This window comes from Epinephelus lanceolatus, chromosome 17 (assembly GCF_041903045.1).
Source record: "Epinephelus lanceolatus isolate andai-2023 chromosome 17, ASM4190304v1, whole genome shotgun sequence".
In the NCBI taxonomy this organism is placed as follows: Eukaryota; Metazoa; Chordata; class Actinopteri; order Perciformes; family Serranidae; genus Epinephelus; species Epinephelus lanceolatus.
Window position 1 is genome coordinate 27,071,966 of NC_135750.1, and position 22,841 is coordinate 27,094,806.

Consider the following 22,841-nt stretch of genomic DNA (forward strand, 5'->3'; position numbering starts at 1 on the left):
AAAGTTACAGTGTTGTAAATCTGTTTGCATGGTCAAGCAGTGATGGCTTTATGCTCGGAGGCAACATTGTCCATCTATACCGGCAGAGCTGAAAAATATGCCTTGTTTTCAGCTGGGCCCATTCATGTCGGAACACCTGTTATGATGCATGATGCAATGTGACACCTAGGAGAAAAGGCCACTGTACCGGTGACCGGCAGGCTCACTGTTGTTGCCGAAGCTCTAAGTGTTTGATGAATGACTTTATGGATTTGACATTTGTCTTCCTGTGCATTTGCATTCTGCTCAGACGTTAGAGGTGGTGTCTTTGCTCAGCTCAGTACAGAGAAGCACATCCAGCCCCAGTTTGAAGTTGGCCATCTGAAAATTCAGCACACGTTCTTTGCAAACAAAAGCTTAATCACATCTGTGGAATTTATTTAAAGTAGATTTTTCTTTCTCCTTTTTTATCGAATGGCCCTCAACATGTTTTTAAACAGAATGGTTCTGATATAGTCCAACCTTGAGTGTATGGCGTTACACATAGTGGATGTTCCCGATCTCCTTGTACATGTTTTTTTAAATTACTAGCAGTCTTCTCCAACTCCTCAAGTCTCATATTTTGTGTTTTAATTCAGATGACGCCGTTGCTGAGAGCTAGATTAACATTTCTGCTTGGGCCGTAAGGAGACGAGTTGACCAAGAGCGGTGTAAACAGAATTTTGAATTCTGTATTCAAAGCAGATTTAGAATGCAAAGTTATTCATCGTCAGCTTCCCAGATTGGTTACAGGGCATGTGGGAAAGAGAAAGTAATTAATATGAGATGGATTCCACAGCAGCCTCTTACCAGACAGAGACGGCAACAGATTGAGAGAACAAAAAAGGCAGGAAGAGGGTAAAGAGAAATGTTGTTCTACTTCAGGGGTATATGTATATGTGCACACACACACATGCACACACACAACCACGCACAGATTTGTGAGTAGGTGTACTTCACTTGTGGAGTTCTGCTCCCCAGCCAGCCTCTCAGGTCCCCTTGTAACACAGCGGTGGGAGGAACCTCCATTTCAGTAAGATAAAATGAACCACAGTGTTTCTTTGATCCCAGTGGTCTTTGTATTTCCCAAACATGCTGCAATCAGCACAAAGACACAACTTAAGCCTTGAATGCTGCGAGCCTGCTGGCTCTGTTTAATGTCAATTTAGCTCGTACTGTCAGCAGTTATACATCATAGTATGTCATTATAGCATTTCATGACCTTTACATATTCTTATCAGCAGCTTGCCTTTGATTCTTCACATGCCAGTAAAACTCGGCCCCAAACTAGATTGACTTTCTTTTCCTAATTTAATTCAGAAGAATTGGTTATTATCCGGCCATGTTTGAAACACACATGGCGAGCACATGTTTCATAGGTGTCATTCATGCCAACAAATCTCCTGCTGGGGCCCTGCAATCAGCTGCACAAATAACATTTCACATTCTTTCAACAAATGAACGATACAGTACAGGTCCTAAGTCTTATTACTTATTTTAGCCATTACCTGATGTGAGTTGCAGAGGAACACAAAGCAAGTTTGTCAACCTATCAGAAACCCAGAAGTGCTTTCACCAAGTTGAATTCCTCTATAGTTTTTAACCACAAGCTGCATGCATGACGACATGCTGATGTCTAGCATTAAGGGTGTAGGTTTTGTTTCAACATTGGCGGGGACACGAATAATAATAATGAGTACATTTTATTCATTAGAGCGTTTTTCATGGTACTCCAAGACACTTTACATTAGAATACAGTAAAATACACACATAATTCATATGTTAAAAGCCGTTTTTAGAAGATGAGTTTCGATGAGTAATTCGGAGAGGTCAGCAGAGTCTCAAATGTATTGGGGAGAGAGTTCCAGGGGGAGGGGGCAGCTATGGAGAAGTCTCTGTCGCCCAGGTCCGGTGCTTGGTCCTGAATGGTGGGGTCAGGAGGTTGGCATCAGAGGAGCGGAGGCTGTGGGAAGGAGTGTGGCCGTGGAGCAGGTTGGTGAGGCAGGAGGGGGCGTGGTTATGGAGGCTTTGAGTGAGAAGGACTTTGAGTTGGAGGCCGTGTGGGACAGGGAGCCAGTGGAGGTTCTGGTGATGTGATCATGGGAATTGGTGAGCAGACAGGCAGCATAGTTCTGGATATATGTATGGATGGTGTACCATAAAGCAGTGGTTCGCAACTGGTGGGTCCTAGATCCAATCTGAATGACTTGTGAACATGCCAAGTTTGTAAAAAACACACTTTATTTTGAAGTACAATGAATTTCCAGCACACAGCTTTTATTTTGAAGTGCTGTTCCCTGCTGTAGAGTGAGTGACTGACGGAAAACTATATGACAGAGACAGCAAACTAGTTCAATGACATGGCTAAACACAATTTGACACTGAGTACATTGAACTGTGTGGACTTTGAACAAATGACTGAAGAGATAGCTGCAGCAGTTGGGAATCACTGCCACAAAGAATGTGTGGGGTCCTCAGCCAAGAAATTTTGAACATCAAACACTTTCTTGCATTCTGGTATATTTTTGCACTAATTTATGCCTTTTCTGCACTAACCTATGGTGAAAATGTAATGTTTCACCATAGGTTAGTGCATCCCTGTCGTTCCCCCCCCCCCCCCCCCCCCCAAAATCTATGCATATAGCCAGAGTGCTTATAAAGCTTTTCGCACAACATTTATATTACAACAAGAACAACAACTCTCTGGTTAAGATTCTGCTTTCACATATAGCACACACGGAAAAGCAAAGAGGTGGGTAAGGAACAGAAACAACTGTTAATAAGATGCCAATTCATTTCTGTCAGTAACCGTAGCGGAATATAACCAATCAAACAAAAGGCTTCATGCCATTTAATAAAACTGTCCATTGCCTTTCCCTTCATGTGTTATTCATTTGAACTTTTATAAAGAGCAGTAATCTAGGATATAAATGCAGCTCTTTCAAGGAAATTAACCTTTTTAATGTAACCGAGCAATTGAAATGCAGCGTTTTTTTTCTCTTGGCTTGGATTCAGTACCTGCTTATCTGTTCTGTTGGCAAGTTGCTCCACTTGACAAGGCTGATGGGCAGTCAGGAAAGAAGGATTGGTTGGCCTAGTATGGAAGTGTTTTGAAATGCATATTAACCAAGTCGGGAACCTGAACTGTCAAAGTGCTGCGAAAAATCCATTAAAAATTCTGCCCAACCACAGATGATGGCTTTTAATGGAAGCCTAAATGCTGCCCGAGCCTGGCTGCTGGTCCAGGCCACAGTTAATTACAGTATGTTCACCAGCTGCCTCAATCTGAAAGCAGACTTTTTTTTTGTCCTCACAGCACACGCATGCAGACTGACTGACTGACTGGGCGTGGTGAGGAGCAACTTTCTCTGTTTTGTGCGTGCGAGTGTCGGGAGAAAATAAGAGGATCTCCTCTGCTCCTGTTGTCTGACGAAAGTGACACAGTGCATTAATCTGCCAGGCTGCTCCTCACCTCCTAATGAAGTCTGTGAAGAATCCCTTTTAATTAAGTACAGGGGCTGGGGTCGATGCCTCTCCTTCTTCATTAGAAAAAAGGATTTCTCCCATCTCACAGCTGCCAATGAGCGAGGTGGTGCCGGTGGTGGACACGTCTCTCACTTCGCGGTCCAATCTATATAAGAGAGAGTAGGAGGAGGTTGAAAGAGAGGGGAACTAGTTTATGCAGAGTGTTGCCTCTGAATCCTCCATATGTGAGATTTTCTGCTCTGCCTCTTGGGGAGGTACTTATGATAATCCATGGCAATGTGAGGCATTAGTCCACCAGCTTAACAGAAGAATACTGATAGGGCCACTCATGCTTGGGTAGACTCTGGGTTATTGAACCACAGCCATTGCCCTGGGAGGAAAAGGTTAGCGGCCTTGAACACTTTGCCTAGAGTTAAGTTTCCCTTTATGGCTTAATTCAGTGTGTCTTTTGAACCCAGCAGGTCATCTAAGGCTAAGTATTTCATTTCTTGTTGAATAATTGGCAAATTAACTGCTCAACGAACTCATTCTGTCTGCAGCCTGTCTGGCCTTTTCTAAAGCTTAACTCATAAGTTAGAAATGAAATAATACAAAATGACATTTTATACAAAGTTAAATGAATATCACCCCCTGACAGGCACACATGCTGTAAGGTGGTGTGACTCATGCTTTTGAATTTCCCCAGCAACAATAGTTGGAGGCAGTGAAGCGGTGTGTGGAGCAGATCAGAGGTTTAAGTGTGGCTGTCCTGTGCTTTAGAAATGGCTTTCAAGGATTAAATCAATTTCTCGACTTCTTATCGTGTTTCTGTGAAGAGGTGCTGTAACACCATGAAATGCATATTTATCAGGGATTTCTGGACAAGCAGAATGGATTATTTTTTTCATGTGGACATTAATTTCTGTCTGACTTTTGAGTTGTGATGCAACTGCAGTGTTGCTTTCTGTGTTGCTGTAATGCAGTATTAATCAATAGCCTATGTGAAATATGGACGTTGAATTGTTTTTCATCATTTGCTTCTGAGATTTGGCATTTATGCAAACACATGCCATGTTTTATGGGCCAGGGAAAAATGTAAAATGCCCCTATGAAATAGTCTTACAATGACCGATCTTACTGCAGTTATTCATAGTCCTCAATAAGTAATACTTATGGAAAAGAAGTGCTCTATGTTTAAGTGTCCACTTCACATGAGCCAGTAAGGCACATGAATTCACTCCAGTTTGACCGCCATACAATACTTTTATCCGACACATTGTAAATGACATGAAGCTACCTGAAGTTTGTTGCCGTTATCTGAAGTTGACACACTTTACAAGCTCAGGAGTATTTCATTAGTAACATGCAGTGTTGATAGCTATGTATCAATAAAGGCAATGGTGCATGGTATACAGCCCACCTCGTGTGTGTGTAGGCGGCGGCACCGCGTCTGCTTCGCCCACTGAACACAATGTACAGTTTGACTCTCGCCACGATAATCTGAATGATTTATGGCGTCTCTCTTGCCGTTAGCCACTCTGCCGCTTCATGGCGACACATGGTTGGAACGCTGCTATTCTGCTTGGCCTTCAGGCAAGGAAGAGCAGTCATAAAGAATTCAGTTTTCTGCTGGTTGCCATTAAATGTCTGTCAGCATTTTTGTTTTATACTGTGTGCCATTCCAGCTACAGGCTATTGAATACTCCTCATGGTATATTCTCTGGTGTATACAGGAGGATGCTGTGGCTCTGAGGAAGGAGGGGAGTGGAGTGGTCCTGGACTGCCAGTTACCCCATCTGATAGGCATTGATGAAGACCTGCTCAGCACTGGAATCGTCCTGTATTATTTGAAAGTGAATCTGAACTTTATATAATGACACATTACTTTTTATTTGTCTCAAATCATTATCAGCCAAGGCCCAGTGCTTTTGTTAATTGCTAAACAACAGCTTGCATATTGTATCACGACCTTTTAATCTTTGCCGTAGGAGGGCAGAACCCTGATCGGGAGTGACGAAGCATCATGCAGTCAGGATATTGGTGAGTCAAGGTCACTACACTCTATTCCCAGCTGCTGTGTTATCCGTTGGACTGAAAGTAAGCAGTATTTCTTTTTACGCTTTCATATTTAATTGTGTTGCAGTGCTTCACGGGCCTGGGCTCCTTGGTGAACATTGTGTGCTGGAGAACCGTGCTGGGACTGTGACTCTGATCCCTCAGGATGGCGCACTGTGTTCAGTCAATGGCTCTGTGGTAACTGATCCCTGCCAGCTGACTCAGGGTAAGCATTTCTGCAAAGATTAATATGCTCCTGATATTCTTTAATGAACACGAGGGGAGGAGAAAAAAAAAGCAAGGCACGTCTGTATTAATGAAGATTTCTGTCTCAGATTCCCAATTATTTGGCTAGTGGGAGGCAATAACACGCTGATCCATTCTGAATGCAGTTATATGAGATCACTGCATCACATCTGCAAATGAAATCCACTTTATGTCCCTGGCACCCCCACGGCAGCGCACTCAGGGCATGAGTGGATTGTGAACACAGCTCTCCACAGGGCAGATGCCATTTCTCTTACTAAACATTTTGAAGGGCGAGGGACCCCAGACAAAGCTCCAGACAAAGCCCCAGGCCCTCCATTTAATTGGCAGATGGAGTTGATAGGGCCGACAGGTTTGAAGTGGGCCAGAGCATTAACCTTTCAAAGGACAGAGCCAAGCGGAGCTGAAACTCCTGCCCCCCTGAGTAGCCCGTGTTCGCCGGGGCTGGGAGCTTTCGCCGCTTACTACCTCCTCATCCACACTACTTTGCTTCCCAGAGATAATAACTGCACACAGAACCAGGCAGCGCAGAGCCTGGCTACGCTAGTCTCTTTTATAACCATTTCAATTTATCCAATATCCCCTTCAGAAACGGCTGCATCTGAAGCTATTTTCTTGAACAAATGATAGTAATTTTCAGTCCAACAGCAGCTGGAATCCATCACAGACTGCCCTCTCAGGTGCTTTGTCACTCGTCAGAAGTCATTAGTAGTAGCAAGATTAGTATTTGCTGTGCTGAGAGAGAGGAGGAGGAATGAAGAGAAGACCCTGAGAAAATCTGCGGATGTGGCCATATAAGCGTGAGTCTGATATATAAACCCTAATATCACTTCAATTTCTATAGCTTTACAAGACTTCTCAAGTTTCCTTGGACCATTTTCATCCACCCGTCTAGGTCACTGCCAATCACATCGGGGATTGTGTCCTTCATGGCAATTCATTTACTTTACCTCTGCAGAGGAAAATGTTGGAGAACTTTTTGTGCCATTTATCACCCCCCCCCCCCCCCGAGTTCAGTGCAGAGACAGTTCACTGCAATCCCACAATGACAGGATGATTCTCATGGCCAAAGCCTTTTGCTCCTCACCTTCTTTATGCATTATAGATACTGTGCCACACCTCCAAAGGTTACCTGGCAGACTCTAGACACCATTACTGTCACTTGCATCAGTCTTGAAACACATTACATACTGTCTCTGCCAGTCTGGCTCGCACTGTGCTGCATAGTAGTGCTTGGCGCTGCATTTATACCAAATAGTGAAGTTTAAGCTGGTAAGTGAGTCGGTGGTTTGCCACTTTTTTCACGTTTTGCCTCTTTGGTTCCCTCTAGGTGCCATCACAAAGTTAGGAAGAGGAACCATACTCCGGTTTAACCACCCGACTGAAGCTGCCCAGCTCAGGGAGAAACGGCAGGTACAGACGGCACCCAAAACCTCCACATATGAGCTCTGTTGTGTTCTTATACTATCCTGCTGTTTTCGTAAAGCCGAGGGAGCCTCTGTCAGAAAAAGATGCTGCCACAACTGCATTTTCTGCTGGTAATTTTGTAAAGGCAAGTCAGCATCATGCACTTTGTTTCCATAACTACCAGCTGTGATATCTGCTTCCTTCAGCAAACATCGCTCATGTTGAACTCTAATTCACACTTCACTCCACATCACAAACTCTACAACAACACCAGCAGTGTGTGATCCATGCAGATTCTTTCTGATCAGAATAGGAACTCACCGCCTGCTTTTCAGCTGCTGCTTGTTTTTTCCTGTTTAGCATGAAACTCTCCGTCTTCGTTCTAATTAATTGGCTCACCAAAAAAAAAAAAAAGCGCCAGACCTGCACATCATGAACAATCTCTCTGCAATATTGAACTGTTTTCAACCATAGAGAAGCTCTCTGCTGTTTCTGAAAGGAGGCCAGGTGCAGCGGCTTTCAAAACTGGCTGCTTTTTCGTCCAGCTTACAACAGCTCCCTCTTGGCTTTGTTTCACTTTCATGTGTTTTTTAAAGAAGCATTGTGTGAATGCACCCTCGCTCCAGAGGAAACAGCAGCCAGCGTTTCTCTCCAATAAATTGTGAATGTTTAAGTATTCTTAAGAAGTTTGGGTTGTGAAAGCCTGAGTGGGTGTAGGAATAAACACCTGTGTTTATGTGCTGTGCAGAATTAAGTAAATCACTTTAAATTTAGTAAACAATGGCTGAAAATGTAAGATGTTAAAACTCAAGTGGAAAGTTTAAAAGTTTGTTGTGGAGGGAGTCAGAAGTATCACTGTATGCTGCTGGTGATCATTTAGCTTAACCAAAGAATGCTCCTTCAGATTACGATCACATAATACATATCATATTTTGATTTTAGGTTAAAGGTCCAGTGTGTGGGACTTGAAGAGGCAACAGATAGGATTTGGGTTTTTTTGGCTTGGTGCCACCTAGTGTCAGCGGTGTTGTGTCGCACTGTCGCAAAGACCAAATTGACCGTGGGGATCAGAGATAATCAATAAAATGTAGGCTGTAAAGCCACCAGTATACCTCTATGTATATGTAGAATGAGAGGGTGTGTGGACACTACTAAATAAATGAGTAAAGAGACCGAGCAACAATTATCAGATTTATCTGAAGAAAAAACAAATAGTAATGCAAATAATTATAGCAGAATGCACAGTACCAGTACAAACAACTCACAGTAAATTATACCAATATGCACATGTAAACAGTCCCGATTCTAGAATGAACGGCACCATATGGAAATGTTGCGGCCGGTTGGAGCTCAGACTGAATGGGAAACAAAGTTCAGTGTTCACTTAGCTGGGCGATGTCCGTCGATAGCTGCCTCCGTGAGAAGAGAACAAAAGGAAGGGAGGGGGGTATCACCGTCTGAGGGCTGCTGTAGAATGGCAACGAGGATGTCAGCCGACCAACACTCACTACCCGGTCCCTGGTTGCGGCGATTTGCTATGCTGGCCAGCTAGGAATGAACTAGCAGCCAGTACAGTACAGTCCTCTCTTGTCTAGCTAACATTTAGCCGTGTTACTTACTGATCCATTAGAAAGAAAGCTAGCTGGACATCGGTTTTGAAGCCTCTTTGGTCACGGAGCTCCCTCCATCTCTTGAACGCCTGACTGAGGTTTACTCTTCTTTTATCACTCTCCTTTTTTGCTCCTCTTTGCCTCCTCAGACAGAGGAGCTCGTTTTCTTTCGCTAGGCTGTTTTTCACTTGTTTCCAAACTTTGTCCGTCTGCCATTGTGCTCCTGACTCAACTATCTCATGCCCAACTCCTCATAAGGACCAGCTCCAGTCCCTGATTGGCTGACCGACCAATTTCGCAATACATGACGCGTTTCCTGCCATAAAGCAGATTTTTCCCGCGAAATTTCAGCACCGGTGGCAGAAGCTTATTGCAAAGCCACTAAGTGACTTATGTAAATGATGATAGTCTGATTTTACTATGGCCACTACCCTGTGCAACCCACATTATTCTCATAATGATATATTTAGGAAAAGATGCTATCTGTTGCCTCTTTAAGGGGATATATTAGCAGAAATGCAATATGATATAAATAGTATGTTTTCTTTAATGTATAATCACCTGAAAATAAGAATTGTTGTGTTTTTGTTACCTTAGAATGAGCTGTTTATATCTACATAGAGAGCAGGTCCTTATCCACGGAGATTGCTATGTTGCACCACCATGTTTCTACAGTAACCAAGAATGCACAAACCATATCACTGGCACTATAGGGCTGTTTGCGTATCTGCATCAGCCACCGTTGTTAGTAACCCCTTTGCAACATGCCGAACAGTGTGTAGAAACACCGATATGTAATGTGAAATTGCTCTTGTTTTGAAATTTGAAATTGATCTGTGTTTTTACCAGTTTTAATCACCTGGTCTATTTGTTTTGGTGAGGATGAGACCTCTGTGGATAATTCAGCTCCCAGGAAACAATGAACACTCAAGTTTCAGCTGGTTGCAATCTGCAGTCCTCACCACTAGATGGCACTAAGTCCCCCTTCTGCTTTAAATACACCAGTATCTGTAAGGTGATCAATTTCTTAGTAGCACCTACATTGTGAGGACAAACCAAATCTTGCCAAATTTACTGAAAACAACCCAATCAGGGGAAGCACAGGAAAGTGCAGTTAGGTCAGTCAGTCTCAATTTGCTTCGCCCAACAAAAACAGACCGTCTGTATGAGAGGAGCACTAGTGAAGCAAGTAACCGAGAGGCCTGTAGACACTCTGAAAGTGCTGCAGGCTTCCATTCCTGATATGGCTGACACTGTGTGCATACAAATACTGTTGCCTTGGTGCCTCACTACTCATAGCTTTATGGCATGTGAGTTTTTTCCTACAGGGACTTTCAGGCTGACAAGTAGCTTAGTGTTTGTCAGAAGGCAAATGAAAAGGGGTGAAAACTTTTTTTATAAACAACAATAAGTAAGCGTTGATGATCACAGAATCTGAAAATATTGCTTTAATATTCACAGTCAGTTTTTAAAATTAAGTTCCACTCTCGTATGCATTTGCCTTTAACTCAAATTGAGTCTTCTTTAAGTATTTCATCCTGTGCTTTACAACATTTTATGTTGTAAAATGGATTCACACACCATTTTATAGACACAGCTGTACTTCTAGTTTTTGACAGCTTTCTGCTCTCTGCATTATTGAAAATTGCACACCATTACAGCCAAGTAAAGTACAGACATCCAGGCCCCGCTGTGGTTCCCAGAAATGTCTTTGCCATTCATTTTTAACATCGATTCCAAATGAGATGGTCTCGGGAGCTCTGCATTCGCTCGCTCTCTGAATATGCTGCCACACCTAGAATTCAGTGTGTAACTGTTGTGAAAGGAAGTGGCTTTAAAATAGTTTTCAATGTTTCAATGGCAGCAAATTATATCTGAACAGTGCTAAAGATAAACTGTGAACTATATGGAACCACAAGCTATACATTACAGCTGCTCTTTCAAAATGCACAACCCTTTCATTTTAGAGATATGTGAGAGTTTCATGATGATTACCCTAATTTTTGGAAGGGCTTTGATTTACCAGATATTAGCGTTTGATATTTCTTCAAATGTTGTCAAAGCTCTTCAGTCTACCCTTTTATGTTTTGTGAAAAACAGTGTCATGAATACTGATGACATACAGCATATACTATAATTAAACCATTGCATAATTGCACATCCACCGCAGGCAGCTGTCACTCATTTCTTACACTTTGACAGATTTTCATTTCACAGTGCTGTCTCATTCTGTTGTCTGCAGAGCCGGCTGCTGTCTGCCTTCAGCCTGCCCTTGACTGACATGTCCAAATCTACCGTGAATCTGTCCAAGGTGATGCAGCAAAACCCAGGGTGAGACTCATGCAGACACGTGTAATAGCTCTCCACGCTCTGTGACCCGAGCATAACTGAACCCAGTCCACCTCAATCACCACAACGTGCCTGCTTATTGAGCAGCATTCATCAGGCACGTAGACCAAATCAAAGCCATAAATCATGGCAGCATTTCTGTGAGGCGAGGTGGGAACATGCAAAAGCCATTCTGATGTACTTCATGCTGAGCCAGTGGAAATCACAGCAGGCAAGTTTCCTGCAGCCCAAGGGTGTGTCCCAAAACGGCCCCTAGTTCTGTAGGTAGTGAACTGCCCTGTGTTTCCGTTTATAAAATGACTGACTGCAGTGCAGTTGAACTTCAGCTCCCCCAAATTCCCAGAATGCACTATGAAAATAAAGTAAGTGATATCATTCTACCTAGCTGCACTTCCAGCAGATCCTTTTCACATTAAATCTTTCTCAGTCTACCTTCTTGTCTGCATTTGGGAGATCTCATCAGCCATGGCCCAACTAGCATCCTAATTCCAAGTCCGTATTTAGCCAAGCACAGTCTTGGGGTAGACAAGTGACCCAGCATGTATTTACAAGCAATGGCTGTTATAATTTTTACTTCTGAGACTTCTTCAAATCAGTTATGATTTTTTTTAGAAGATAAATTTTGATTTTGAAAACTGTCTCTGAGACCAAAGTTTTGGAATGCACTATGCTGTGTTAAAAACACTACAGAGTCTCAATGTCTTTCTTGCCATAAAGGTAAAGTTAAGGTTTATGTTTGGTATTGGGCTGTTGTTCAATAGTGCTGCTTCTGTGTACAGTACATTTGACTCCTTAAATGTAAGTAAATGTATGTAATCTTGCCACACACTTGATAATAATTATTAGTAAATATATTTAGGCTGCCCCCTGAAAGTTGAAGATTCACATCATTTGTTTTTGTCAGTCAGTGTGCAGTGCACCTGTGGGGACATTTCAGTCCCTGGATGTAGCTGCAGAGTGAGCACTTCTCACTTTCTGCTTTCACGCTGCTCCCTGGAACAAGTAGCTGCGAACCCAGGGTGAGTCTGAGTGAGATGGAGGCAGCTGTCTGGAGAAAGATGTTTTAACAGGTCCGGTTCTGAGATAACGTTATCTTCTTCCTTCTGCTTAAAAGGGTTAGATTCACAGCTCAAAGCAACTGATTATGATACAGTCTCTGGCTTTTTAAAAAAAATCTATAGGGGGCAAAAAATGTTGCTGTAGTTAGCATGCATTAGCTAAAAGGGTTACTACAATATGTGAACATTGCTGTCACCCCAAACCCATTCAAATTCTGACTTTATGTTGGAAAAAAAGGAACAAATATTCCAATATTTTAATTGAACAGCCAAATTCAACCGACATTAGTTGACTACAGCCCTAAAATATGTAAATGAAAAGGGGCAGTGTAGTGTATCTTAAATTCTGTTTTAGAGGAAAAATACATTACAGTGAGGATAAAAGATGCATCTGCTGACTGCATGTCACAGTCAACGCAGATGAAAGCTCTGTAAAAGCTTGTTAAGTGGGCTTTTTCGGTTTTGAGATAATTTTGTCACACAGCTGGTGCACAAGGTTATGTTAAAGTGTCACGACAAAGTTCAAACTCCCAGGGACGGGAATTATTTTTGCATACTCTGTATCGAGAAAGGCTGATTGTCTGTACATGTACACACAGCTGCAAGTAATACAGTAACAGGAAAGTTTGATTCAGGTAAGTTAAGGATTTTAGGATTTAAGTCAGTTAAAGCCACAATGTGATACTGATAATGAATGAATTGATAATGATAATTTAAAAGATGCTATAATTATTATCAGCTAGCTCTTTACTGTTTACTAGCAGCAGTTGGGCACTTTCTTGACACAATAGCCTTCCAAACTCTGAGAGATATTACATTAATGTGACTGATCTTTACATGCTGCCACCGCCTTGGAACTGTGCGACAGGTCATTGATCTGTCAGTGTCTCAATGTTCATTGAATTAGTGCCCAAAATCCAATTCACTCTCTGGTGATTCACCACCCACTGAAGTAGTGAGCAATTTGAGACACACCTCCAGTCCCTCGTGATCTGATAACCCTGATGTTTTACAGTATGTGGAGCTGTCTGACATGTAATTTCCCCCACAGTGCAGTATCCCTAAAAAGCAGCGCATCCGCTCAGGTGATTCATGCTGCTTTTAGTCCAGACAGCTGTGACCGTTGTTCCCAATCCGCTGGTCTGACGCTGCTTGGATGCTAAAGTGTGAATACGTGTGTATGTAGAGGATTACTTTCTTCAAGGCTGCTATTAGTCGACCACACAGCTACTGTCTTCATCACTCTGCATCAGAAACACTTGGTTTGTGTGTGAAAGTGGTGTTACAGAGTGGGCAGAAGGTGGAGAAGAATGGAAGTCAGTGTGAGTCTGCGGTGGAGGGGAACTCGGACAGCTTGATTGAAGTCTGTAGGTGTTAATGGCAGATCATCAGCAGGATTGACACCTGTTTTTTGCAGCGTAGAAATACACAGAGCGGAATATGGCAGTATAGCACATTGCAAAATACACTTATTTGATTCCTCTGACCACGCACCATAAAATATTAAATAGTGCATTCAGCTGACAGTCATCTCTTTTTTTTTTTTTTTAAACCTCCCCTCACCTGGCATGCTAAACCATCATCTGTTGAAGACGGGCAGTAAAGGAAGGTCTTTTTCTTCTATCATTACTTAGATATGTATTCCGTCCTTGTTCTGCTTGTTGTTCGTGTAGCATAAACTCCCCACAGCAAGGACAGAATTGATCTCTAAGTTTGCCCAATCATCTAAATATAACCCTCAGTGGTAAATAAGCACAGATAATTAGAATTCAAATGGTGGCTGTGGATATCCGTTCAGCTCTGGGAGTGACACAAGATATCAATGAACTGACCTGCCGTTGCTTGAGGGGGTGCTCCTTTGCAACAGAAGCAACGTGCCCATTATCAGCTACATCAGTTGATCACAGACTTTCTCACTTGAGAGTTCAGATAGGAAGAGGCTAACTGCATTAACAAAACGTCCGACCTGCTCCTTACAGCATGAGAGCACTTCAGTTTTGTGTTTATCAGGATCTTTGATTCACTGATTCTTATGTATGCAATGTCAAAGTGCATTTACGTCAGCTGAATGCAGATTTTCTCATCTAGCAATGCCTCCAAGTATGAAGTGTAGAAAGTCGATTCAATTGAGCTTTTAGTTTGGAAACACAAGATTGATACTCCTAAGAGACGAAGAGTATTAGGCCCAGGCATAAGGGAAAAACTGAGGAGCACGAAGTTTATTTAGAAATTATGCATCATAAGGATAAAGTCAAAATGTCAAGGATAAAGTCCAAATTTCAGGATTTGAGTCAGGCATAAGAAAAAATTAAAATCAAAAGGAGAGTTTTTTTCTCTCTTTGCACTTCGAGAAAAAGTCAAAATTTTGAGAATAAACTTCAACTTCATTTTCAAGATTAGTGTTGACCTGAGAATAAATCACACTACTAGCATTAGCACATATGCCTACCATGACAAAATTATGTAGATGAATTGGGAAAACTATCATTCAGAATTGGTTAAAGTAACAAGGAAATTATTTCTCTTATCGCATAAACAGTGTGGTGATAAGTATTGGGGCTTTGAAGAGATTGTTCAGGAGGAACCTGTGTGCAATACAGAGAAAATATGTATCACTAGACACAATTTTATGGACATGAGGAGCTGACTTTGTTCTCAACATTTTGACATCATTCTCAAAATGCAAAAAAACATAGAGGCAAGAAAGGGCTACATTTGTCTGTTATGGCAAGGTGACACGCTTTGTATTGTGTGCCAATTCACGACCATCCACAAGACCAGTTCCTGAACTCCAAGTAAAAGTTGGCCCACTGTGTGTGAATCATTCTTTATTAAATGGACTGTGTAACAGAGACTGCCCCGTTGAAATGCAGCTCGCTCAAACCCAGCAAGTCTGGACTCTGAGAGCTCCAGTGATGGAGCGGGCCAGTTGGTGTGTGACCCATGCAGCTTTTAATGGCCACCTTATCTCTCAAAGTCCCTCATCTGACAACCCTCTCAGTATCCTCCATCTCTGGCCAGAAGGCCAAGTGGCAACTTTACTACTTTCCTCCTATGACCACCGACAGGCTGTTATTGGGAGCTCGAATCTCCTGAAATGGTGTTTTTACACTGGTTAACGTCCATCACTCTAGGAGCTCCTGTGCCACTTAACACCTCCTGCCACTAGCTTTAGTGCAGCTAGAACAATCTTACCTATGAACCTATCTTAAGGTTGAGATTCTTTTTTTTTTTTTATCTTCCATTTGTGTGTCACTTTAGTTTAAGCTGTTTTTTAAGTTAACATCCCAGGTGCCTCCTTCAAAAACACAGGTTGGAGTTTCATAAAACAGCTACAAAATGAACTGGAAATGTTTGAAAATATTGGTGCGAGATGTGTTAAATGGCGCGTATGAAAGGATGTAGGATTTCTCATAAAACCTGTGTGTGTGGGCGTGCGTGTACGATGTGATGATTAGGAGGATGGAACTGAAGCTCAACCAGCAGGAGGTGGAATGGCAGCAGGTCCAAGAAAACCTGAACAGACACAACAGGGACATCAAAAGACTTTCAAAGCAAAACAGTGGGGCTCCCCATCAACACAGAGAAGAAGAGAAAACAACGGGGGCAGAGATGGAAGAGACTGGCAATGAGTAAGTTGGGGGGAGGCGAACTGTGCTCTCTGTGGTGATGTTAATGAATCCATTGTTGGTGTACGTTTTGTTCGCAGTCATTCCACAGCGAGAACACTGTAAACCTCTGCATGTGAGCGAAAATGTGTGACAGGAAAAAGTAAATTGTATCAAGAAAATGTGGTCAGCTTTTTAGACTTGGGAATCCCAGATCAGTGTTCCTCCATTTATTCATGCAAATAGACAGACATCACTGAGTACAGGACATTCTCTGTACTGATCCTCAAGATCTGCAGAAATCCTTTAATCGTCACGAGGACCTACACTGTGATCCCTCTTGTTGATGTTGTCAATGCTTTAGCGCTCCCGCTTTCCCCCTCGTCAACCTCCTGCAACACACAAAGCTCAGCCAAAGCCTCTGTTTACTGTCAGAAATCATTCTGAGCTGTATATTTGGTTTCTGCTCCCCCCTCTAGAGTGCTGAGTATTGTATGTAAATCCTCAAATCAACATGCACAGATTCTATTTAATTTCACAGCTAGTAGAGTGGCTCTAATCTCATCCAGCCATTTGTGCTGTTTGCTTTTCAAATCTAATGGATGTTTTTTGTGAAGGGGGGGGGGGGGCGGGGGCGGGGGCGGGGGGGGGGGGGGGGGGGGGGGGGGGGGCGGGGGCGGTTGGGTTATTGCAGTCTTGTCTTTTGCCTGCAAACTGTTTGAAGTCTCCAGTGTCGCACCACAGCAAATAATTAAGTTTTGCTTTTGAAAACAAAGAGCCCAGCAGCATGTATAAGCATATAAACACAGCTGTATTGTGCGCATGCCTCCTCATATCAAGGCGCAATTTTTTTTGTTTTCTGATAGAATATGAAATGTATTATTTCGTTCTTATCTCTTCACGGTGTCCTTTTTCCAGCCAGATGGATACGCTTGCTGCAGAGACAGCTGTGTCCAAAGTGCCAAGCAGCTGTGTTACCTCTGCCAAAATGGAGATGCTCACGACTACAGTATGTATTCATTTTTTTTTGTTTTGTTTTACAGTTAAAACAAATCATACTCTTGATTGAATATAATAGAAATAAGGATGTAATCAATAAGCCATGGGTCGTTTTTGAATGAAATATAACTTTAAATTGCTTTTAAGAAATAGAATAAAGCTAAAAAACACTGTGTAAAAAGTGAGACTTTGTTCTGCAGTTTTTGTTTATTGAGCCTCTGCTGCCACTGTGCAACTGAAGTACGAGTCCCTTTTGTCTTTGCAAAACAGCGCAAATGTCAATACCTATCCTCTCTCCAGCCAGGCCCAATACAGATTTTTATGAGGCATGAAATACTTTTTCTCTCGGCTTGTTGTTTGTTTATTATTCACATATTTTCTTTGAAATCCCTACAGGAAAGTGTAATAGGGTTTAAATGACACTCATTTTGTGAAAGCTTATTGCAATGAGAGCACTTTGAAGTATTTTTGTTTATACTTGTACCTTGTTATTCTTCACTCCATTTTCTCGTGCATGTATTTATGTATTCAAATATAATTGAATACATAAATAAAGATACATTTTGAAGGGGGCTGGCTGAATAGTTATTTCAGTTCCCTCTCAGCAATGGCAGCGCTCATTATGTAGTCAATTGCATAAAGCAAACAGGAATTTTGAATCACTCTGTACAAAATCTCTCAAAGTTTTATTTCCTTTTTATTGTTTTCTTTTTCCCATCCACTTACACACTATAAACTAGGGCACACCTGGAAAATATCCTGTCTGTCACACTAGTTTTGAGTTGGATGGAGACACACTGCAGGGTGGGATGAGCACCAGGGATGGCCAGGAGCAGGAGAGGGACTCGTGTCATAAATCAGGGCCAGGGCCCACGTCTGAGAGGCTGTGGAGGAAAGCTCAGAGTGGGGCTGGAGCTGCAAGTTATAAGGAAGAGGAGGTTTGGTCAGGGGATGCCAGCTGCCAGCAGACAAATGTCCTGGGCCTGGGTGATGGATGTGGCACGAAGCCAGAGGGGAATGCTAACGAGATCAAAGGCGTCATGTCTGACTGGTACAAGGAGAGACCTGGCTCTGGTGGGAGCTCATTAGGCAGCGTGTCCCACCTGCAGAGCAGCAGAGGAACTAGCTCCACACCCGTCCTCCCACAGACCAGCACTCCTCCTCCACTCGACAGAGTGCCTCTCAGCAGTCAAGCGGCCCGCTGTCCACCTGAGGGAACTACCTTCGAGGGCCAGTTAAGCTTCAGAGAGATGTATGAATCTGGAGGTTTGGAGGAGATCCCAGGAGTGTGTGTGACAGGGACTGCAGCAGCCAAAGTTCAAAACTCAGGACTGGCCTCTTTGGTCAGCAGAGTTTCCTGGATTGTCCAAGATGCAGGGCGTCTCCTTTGGAGCTCTCCCACAGTATTGCAGCAAGTCAGGGAAGAGGGAATACAGCCTGTTGGGGCCCGCTGGTCCAGTCACATTGTCTCTTTGATCAGGGAGAGTAATGCTCTCTCTGTAGTGAAGGACAGCCAGGTCGTATCCATGGTTAAAGGTAGCTTTGTCTTCGCCCTGTTGAAGGATAGTCACATTTTTTCCTTGGTGACAGAACTACCTCTCATACAGCACATCCATATGGAGATAACTCAAAACCTTCAGCCTGAGGAAGCAGCTCAGATGATTCAGGGCTGCATTAATCCTGACAAAATCCAACTTCCAGTCCTGACACCAACACAAACCTTTAGCAAGGCAGAGCAACTGCCAGATGATGTACCACCAATCCCAGAAGATACCTGGACAAGGAATACGAGTATCAGGGATCTGCGGTTACCAAAAAAGGAAGACATGGCTGATATTCATGTAAAACAAGGAGACAAACTGATTACAGCGCTGTCACCAGTGAAACACATCAGTCAGTCAGAGGCTGTCCGTGCACCTGAAGACAAAGATCAGGCATCAGTCAACTCAAGGCCTCTGCACAGCAAAAAGGACATTCAAATCTTTTGTCAAACGTTGATAGAATTTCCTGATTCCCTTTTGTACCTGCAAACTCTGCCACTGCAAGACATGATGGACGCTTTAAAATCTATTGTCTCTACCTCAGTGCTCACCTCCCAGAAGATTATAGCTCTCTATTGGCTGAATGTAGCTAAGTGCTGCCAACCTGAGCCTCGTCCTGCCCTCCTGATCCTGGCAGAGACTGGTCTCTACACCCTGACTTCTGACTCTGGGCTCCTGGTTTTGTTCCATCAACTCCCGTGGTTGCAGCTCAAAGAGGTGCAGATAGGCTTAGCAGGCCACAATCTGCGCTTGATAGGCACCACAGAGGAGAGCATCCTGGGTGTCTACACCCTCAGTCAGAAGCTTACCAAAGAGCTGTGCTGGGCCATACTTGGTGTCATCTGCCCCGGGGACAACAGGGTCTCCCAGCACCCACTGCTCCATGGAGACTTGATGAAGTTGTCTTTTGACTGGCAGGCCTGTGTGCCCGACCTGCTGCTGGATGCTGGTTTAAGGGTTTGTTGCCAGTTTCAGAAAAGTCTTGCTGATCTGGTTTATCTTCTTCATTGTAACATGGATCAAGAAACAGTAACTTTGGGAGAGGTGCAGCTACTACTGTGCACAGGTGTGAGGGCGTGCATCAGCCCTAGTAGCCACACTGAGCCTCTGGCCCAGCTTCTACTCACTGATACCCACATCGGCCTGGTGCAGGAGGATGCTGTCTTTCACCCAGCTCCATGCTCCGTCACCACAGTGAGCTGCCGTCCCCAATTCAACGACTTAACTCTCCGTCGGCGCTCAGATGTGCGCTGCGTGCTGCTGCATGATGAAGACGAGCGCGGGGCTGTCAGACTGGATGTAATCCTAGCAAATGTGAGGGGCAGGGGTCACCCTGAAAGCGTGACTAAGGCAGCTACCCCGCCAGCACAAGCTTCAAATTCATCTCCGCATGCAGAAGTGTGGAAATTAACTTTCAGTTGCTCCTCTGAGGCCGCCTGCCTGATTAATCACTTGTCAAATGTCTGATCAAGGACTGAACAGCCAGTAATGAACAGCCCAGCTTGAAAACTCTCACTCACAGGGAGCAAAAGTGCATCACAACCAGACAATGCAAAGGACAGCTTCTCTGGTAAATGACAGTGAAAACTATGACCTATTTTGAAGTTTCTGTATTGATTTGTGTTTCTAAAAGTTTTTGTCTTTTTAATATTGCATGGCTAGAGCACTTTTATCTTTAAAACCCTTGAATTTCTTTGTTCTTCAGTTGTTATTGTTCTTTAACTGCTAGCCTCCCATTATTGTTGTTGTCAAAGAGGTTGTCAGTTTAATATGGGATGTTTAAAATAATTAGGGGTTCAAGGTTTAACAGTGAGGATTAAAAACATGTTTGTTTATTTCATTTGTTTCATGGGCATTGTTTTTATAGGATTTTAGATTACCAATCTGATCAAATGATCTCACTGTCAGGTTTACTTAATGTATGTATGTCAAATTGTTGCCAATTTTAAATATTGTATATACAAATAGATCTATTGAAATGGATATGTGTGAATATATTTGTATAAATAAAAGGAAGGTAAATCCACTGCTGCTCTGGAGTCGTGTTTACCACTTAGAATGCAGATAAGCTCTGATAGTCGAGCTTTTAACTCGGGAAAACAAAGAATTCAGAGTCTGATGCATCTCGCTGCTTTGTCTAATGTCTAATATTTTGTCTCCCTATCATCTTCGTCAGGCTTTCTTTATTTTCCTACCCTCCTCTCTTTTGTTAGCTTTGGCACAGTCTCCTTTTCTTCCTTTCAGCCTCTTCTTCACTGTCATGCAGGACTCTGCATGAATCTGTATTCCACTCTTATCATCGGACTCGCCACTGGAAACATATTCTTAGTATCCGAGGTCAAGGTGAACCTCCTCCACAGAGTTACTACCTGCACAATTACTCGTTGGATTTATACCTGCCAGTCAACATTGTCTCACTCCGGGACAAGACTTGTTCATTCTATGAGAAATGCTTCAAATTTTGAAAAGCTTGATCATGCTGCATCTCTGAGACAGAACTTGAGTCTGATTCACATCTCGAGAGTTGGAGCCAAAGACTGTTTGCTCCTTGTCTTGACTGAGTGACCCCATCCAGCATGGAAAATTACAGGGGCAATATAGTGCAATCAGTCCTCTTGTCTGCTCCGGCATGAAGGATGGAGATTTGGCCTCGAATGAAGAAACACATCACACCTCGTAGCGGTGAGGTTTGAGCCAGGATGAAAGCTCAGGGATGTGAAAGGGTTGTTTTTCTCCCTTTTGCTCGAGACAGTTAATTAGCATTCAAATCACCTCCTGTGTATCACTACCTTCCTGTGAATAAAACACAAAAGGCAGACAAATCATATCCTGATATATTGAAATGAGGCTAGACTAATATAAACTGCAAAATGAGAGACAGTCCTTCTGCAGATAAGACCATAAATTACGTCAGTATTTGGAAACAGAAGGTTCAGCGGGCCACCCAGTGTCATAAAGATTGATTATCAGTGATTGAGAAGTATCAGTGACTGTTTGAGTCATGCCATATTAAATGGGGGCTGGTGAGTTTGTTCATTCTCGAGGCAGTTGGCAAACATCTCTAACTTTTGCGCCTCCCCTGTACCATATGTGATGCCTTCAGTGTGCTGTTTTGTGGAATAATTATTTGGGAATGTAAATTGAGGGGTTGTGAGTAATCTTTAGTGGCACCAGTGAATTATTTCTCAATAACAGCCATCAAAAATTAAATTTAGGGCTGTTTAAATGGGAAACCACTGCAGATCTTCTATCCCATCAGTTCGGCGGCTGGCTTGTGTCTGAAATAGACAGGAGCTCTTGTTGGGCACAGCCTGGTTAAGGGGAAGTGCTCACTCTCAGACAGCAGATACACATACTGGCAGGCTTTGAATCTCTAATCATTACTCTGTGTGATTTCCCACTGGGTTCTCCGGCCCTAATATGCACCGTCATTGACAGCACATAACAGGATAATTTGTTTACCTCCTCCTTTGGAAGCATGTGAACGTGACCCAGTCAGTTCTCTCATTGCTTAGCTGTTGATGGGCTAAATATTTCTTGCGTCAGTCCCGATCGCTCTGCCTGCCTGTAGCATCCACAAAAATGTAATGATTCACTTACATGCTTTCTTCTGAGATTTAGGAGACTAATCCATGACCTACTGCTTAGATGCAAATTGGTCCTGATGATGTTTTGTAGTTTTATAATCAAATCAGTTTGATTAGGACAGGACTGGTAAACTCAAATCACCCCGTGTACTTCAATTTCTTTTGCTTGGAGAGAAGCTTTCCTGGTTACAAATTAGACTTCACTCCAGAATAAAAAAACCATCTTGTTAAACCAAGAACTACCGTAGTCTCTTAGAGAAGCTGGCTTCCCAATTTAACCTGATAGTGGCCTTTTAGAGAAGAGGTGCACTGATCAGCATGTAACATTTAGAACGCTTGCAAAGACAAGCCTCTGCTCGGATAGAGGCAATTTGTACCTTGGACCAAATGCTGAAGTGCAAATGCTGTCATTTTTAAATGTAATCGACTATTAGCCTACAGTATAACTGAACTGAACATGAACAAACAGCTCAATACTGATGCACAATGTTTTGCTGTCATCTGTAAGTTTGTTATTGTTGCACATGTTGCTGTATAAGTTGCCTACTTTGTTTAACACTCATTCTTGAGAACTGGGACAAAACCTTTTTTTAATTGTATTTTTACTCTTAGATTATGTTGGGAAAAGTGCACTTTATAAGATAAAAGTTTTGTCTATTAAACCATGTAATGGGCCAGCCTGCCAGTGATTTATTTTTTTTCTTAAGTAGCATAAGATTTGACAGAGTGGATCATAGTTTAAAAAAAAAGAAAAGAAAAAAAAAAGTTCTATATTTATTGATTTCACAGCAGCTAATTATTCTCTTAATGCTAATTTTTTAAACCATAATTCTCTAGAAGGGCTATAGAGTTGACATGGTTGAGATGCACCTGATGG

At 42.8% G+C, this 22,841-nt stretch overlaps 1 protein-coding gene and 1 long non-coding RNA gene across 4 annotated transcripts in view; one reads left to right on the forward strand and one right to left on the reverse strand.

Moving 5' to 3' along the window:
• Window positions 1–21,330, forward strand: part of kif16bb (kinesin family member 16Bb) — a 34,513-nt gene extending 13,183 nt beyond the window's left edge. The window contains exons 13-20 of one of the 2 annotated variants that reach the window (XM_033612718.2): window positions 5,217–5,336; window positions 5,472–5,523; window positions 5,627–5,764; window positions 7,136–7,218; window positions 11,065–11,153; window positions 15,688–15,861; window positions 16,756–16,846; window positions 17,577–21,330. In XM_033612718.2, coding sequence (XP_033468609.2) covers window positions 5,217–5,336; window positions 5,472–5,523; window positions 5,627–5,764; window positions 7,136–7,218; window positions 11,065–11,153; window positions 15,688–15,861; window positions 16,756–16,846; window positions 17,577–19,844 — 3,015 coding nt within the window. In that variant the 3' untranslated portion in view covers window positions 19,845–21,330. The remainder of the gene's footprint in view (window positions 1–5,216; window positions 5,337–5,471; window positions 5,524–5,626; window positions 5,765–7,135; window positions 7,219–11,064; window positions 11,154–15,687; window positions 15,862–16,755; window positions 16,847–17,576) is intronic. The other variant, XM_033612719.2, reaches the window with a different exon arrangement.
• Window positions 1,703–7,658, reverse strand: LOC117248006 (uncharacterized). Of its 2 annotated transcripts, XR_013487929.1 has the most exons (3): window positions 7,534–7,658; window positions 3,491–3,649; window positions 1,703–2,103 (listed from the first exon to the last, which is right to left on the reverse strand). It is a non-coding gene; the product is annotated as an uncharacterized LOC117248006 (long non-coding RNA). The 2 variants fall into 2 exon arrangements; XR_004500869.2 differs by lacking the exon at window positions 7,534–7,658 and having other exon boundaries at window positions 3,491–3,869.
• Window positions 21,331–22,841: the final 1,511 nt, after the last annotated feature.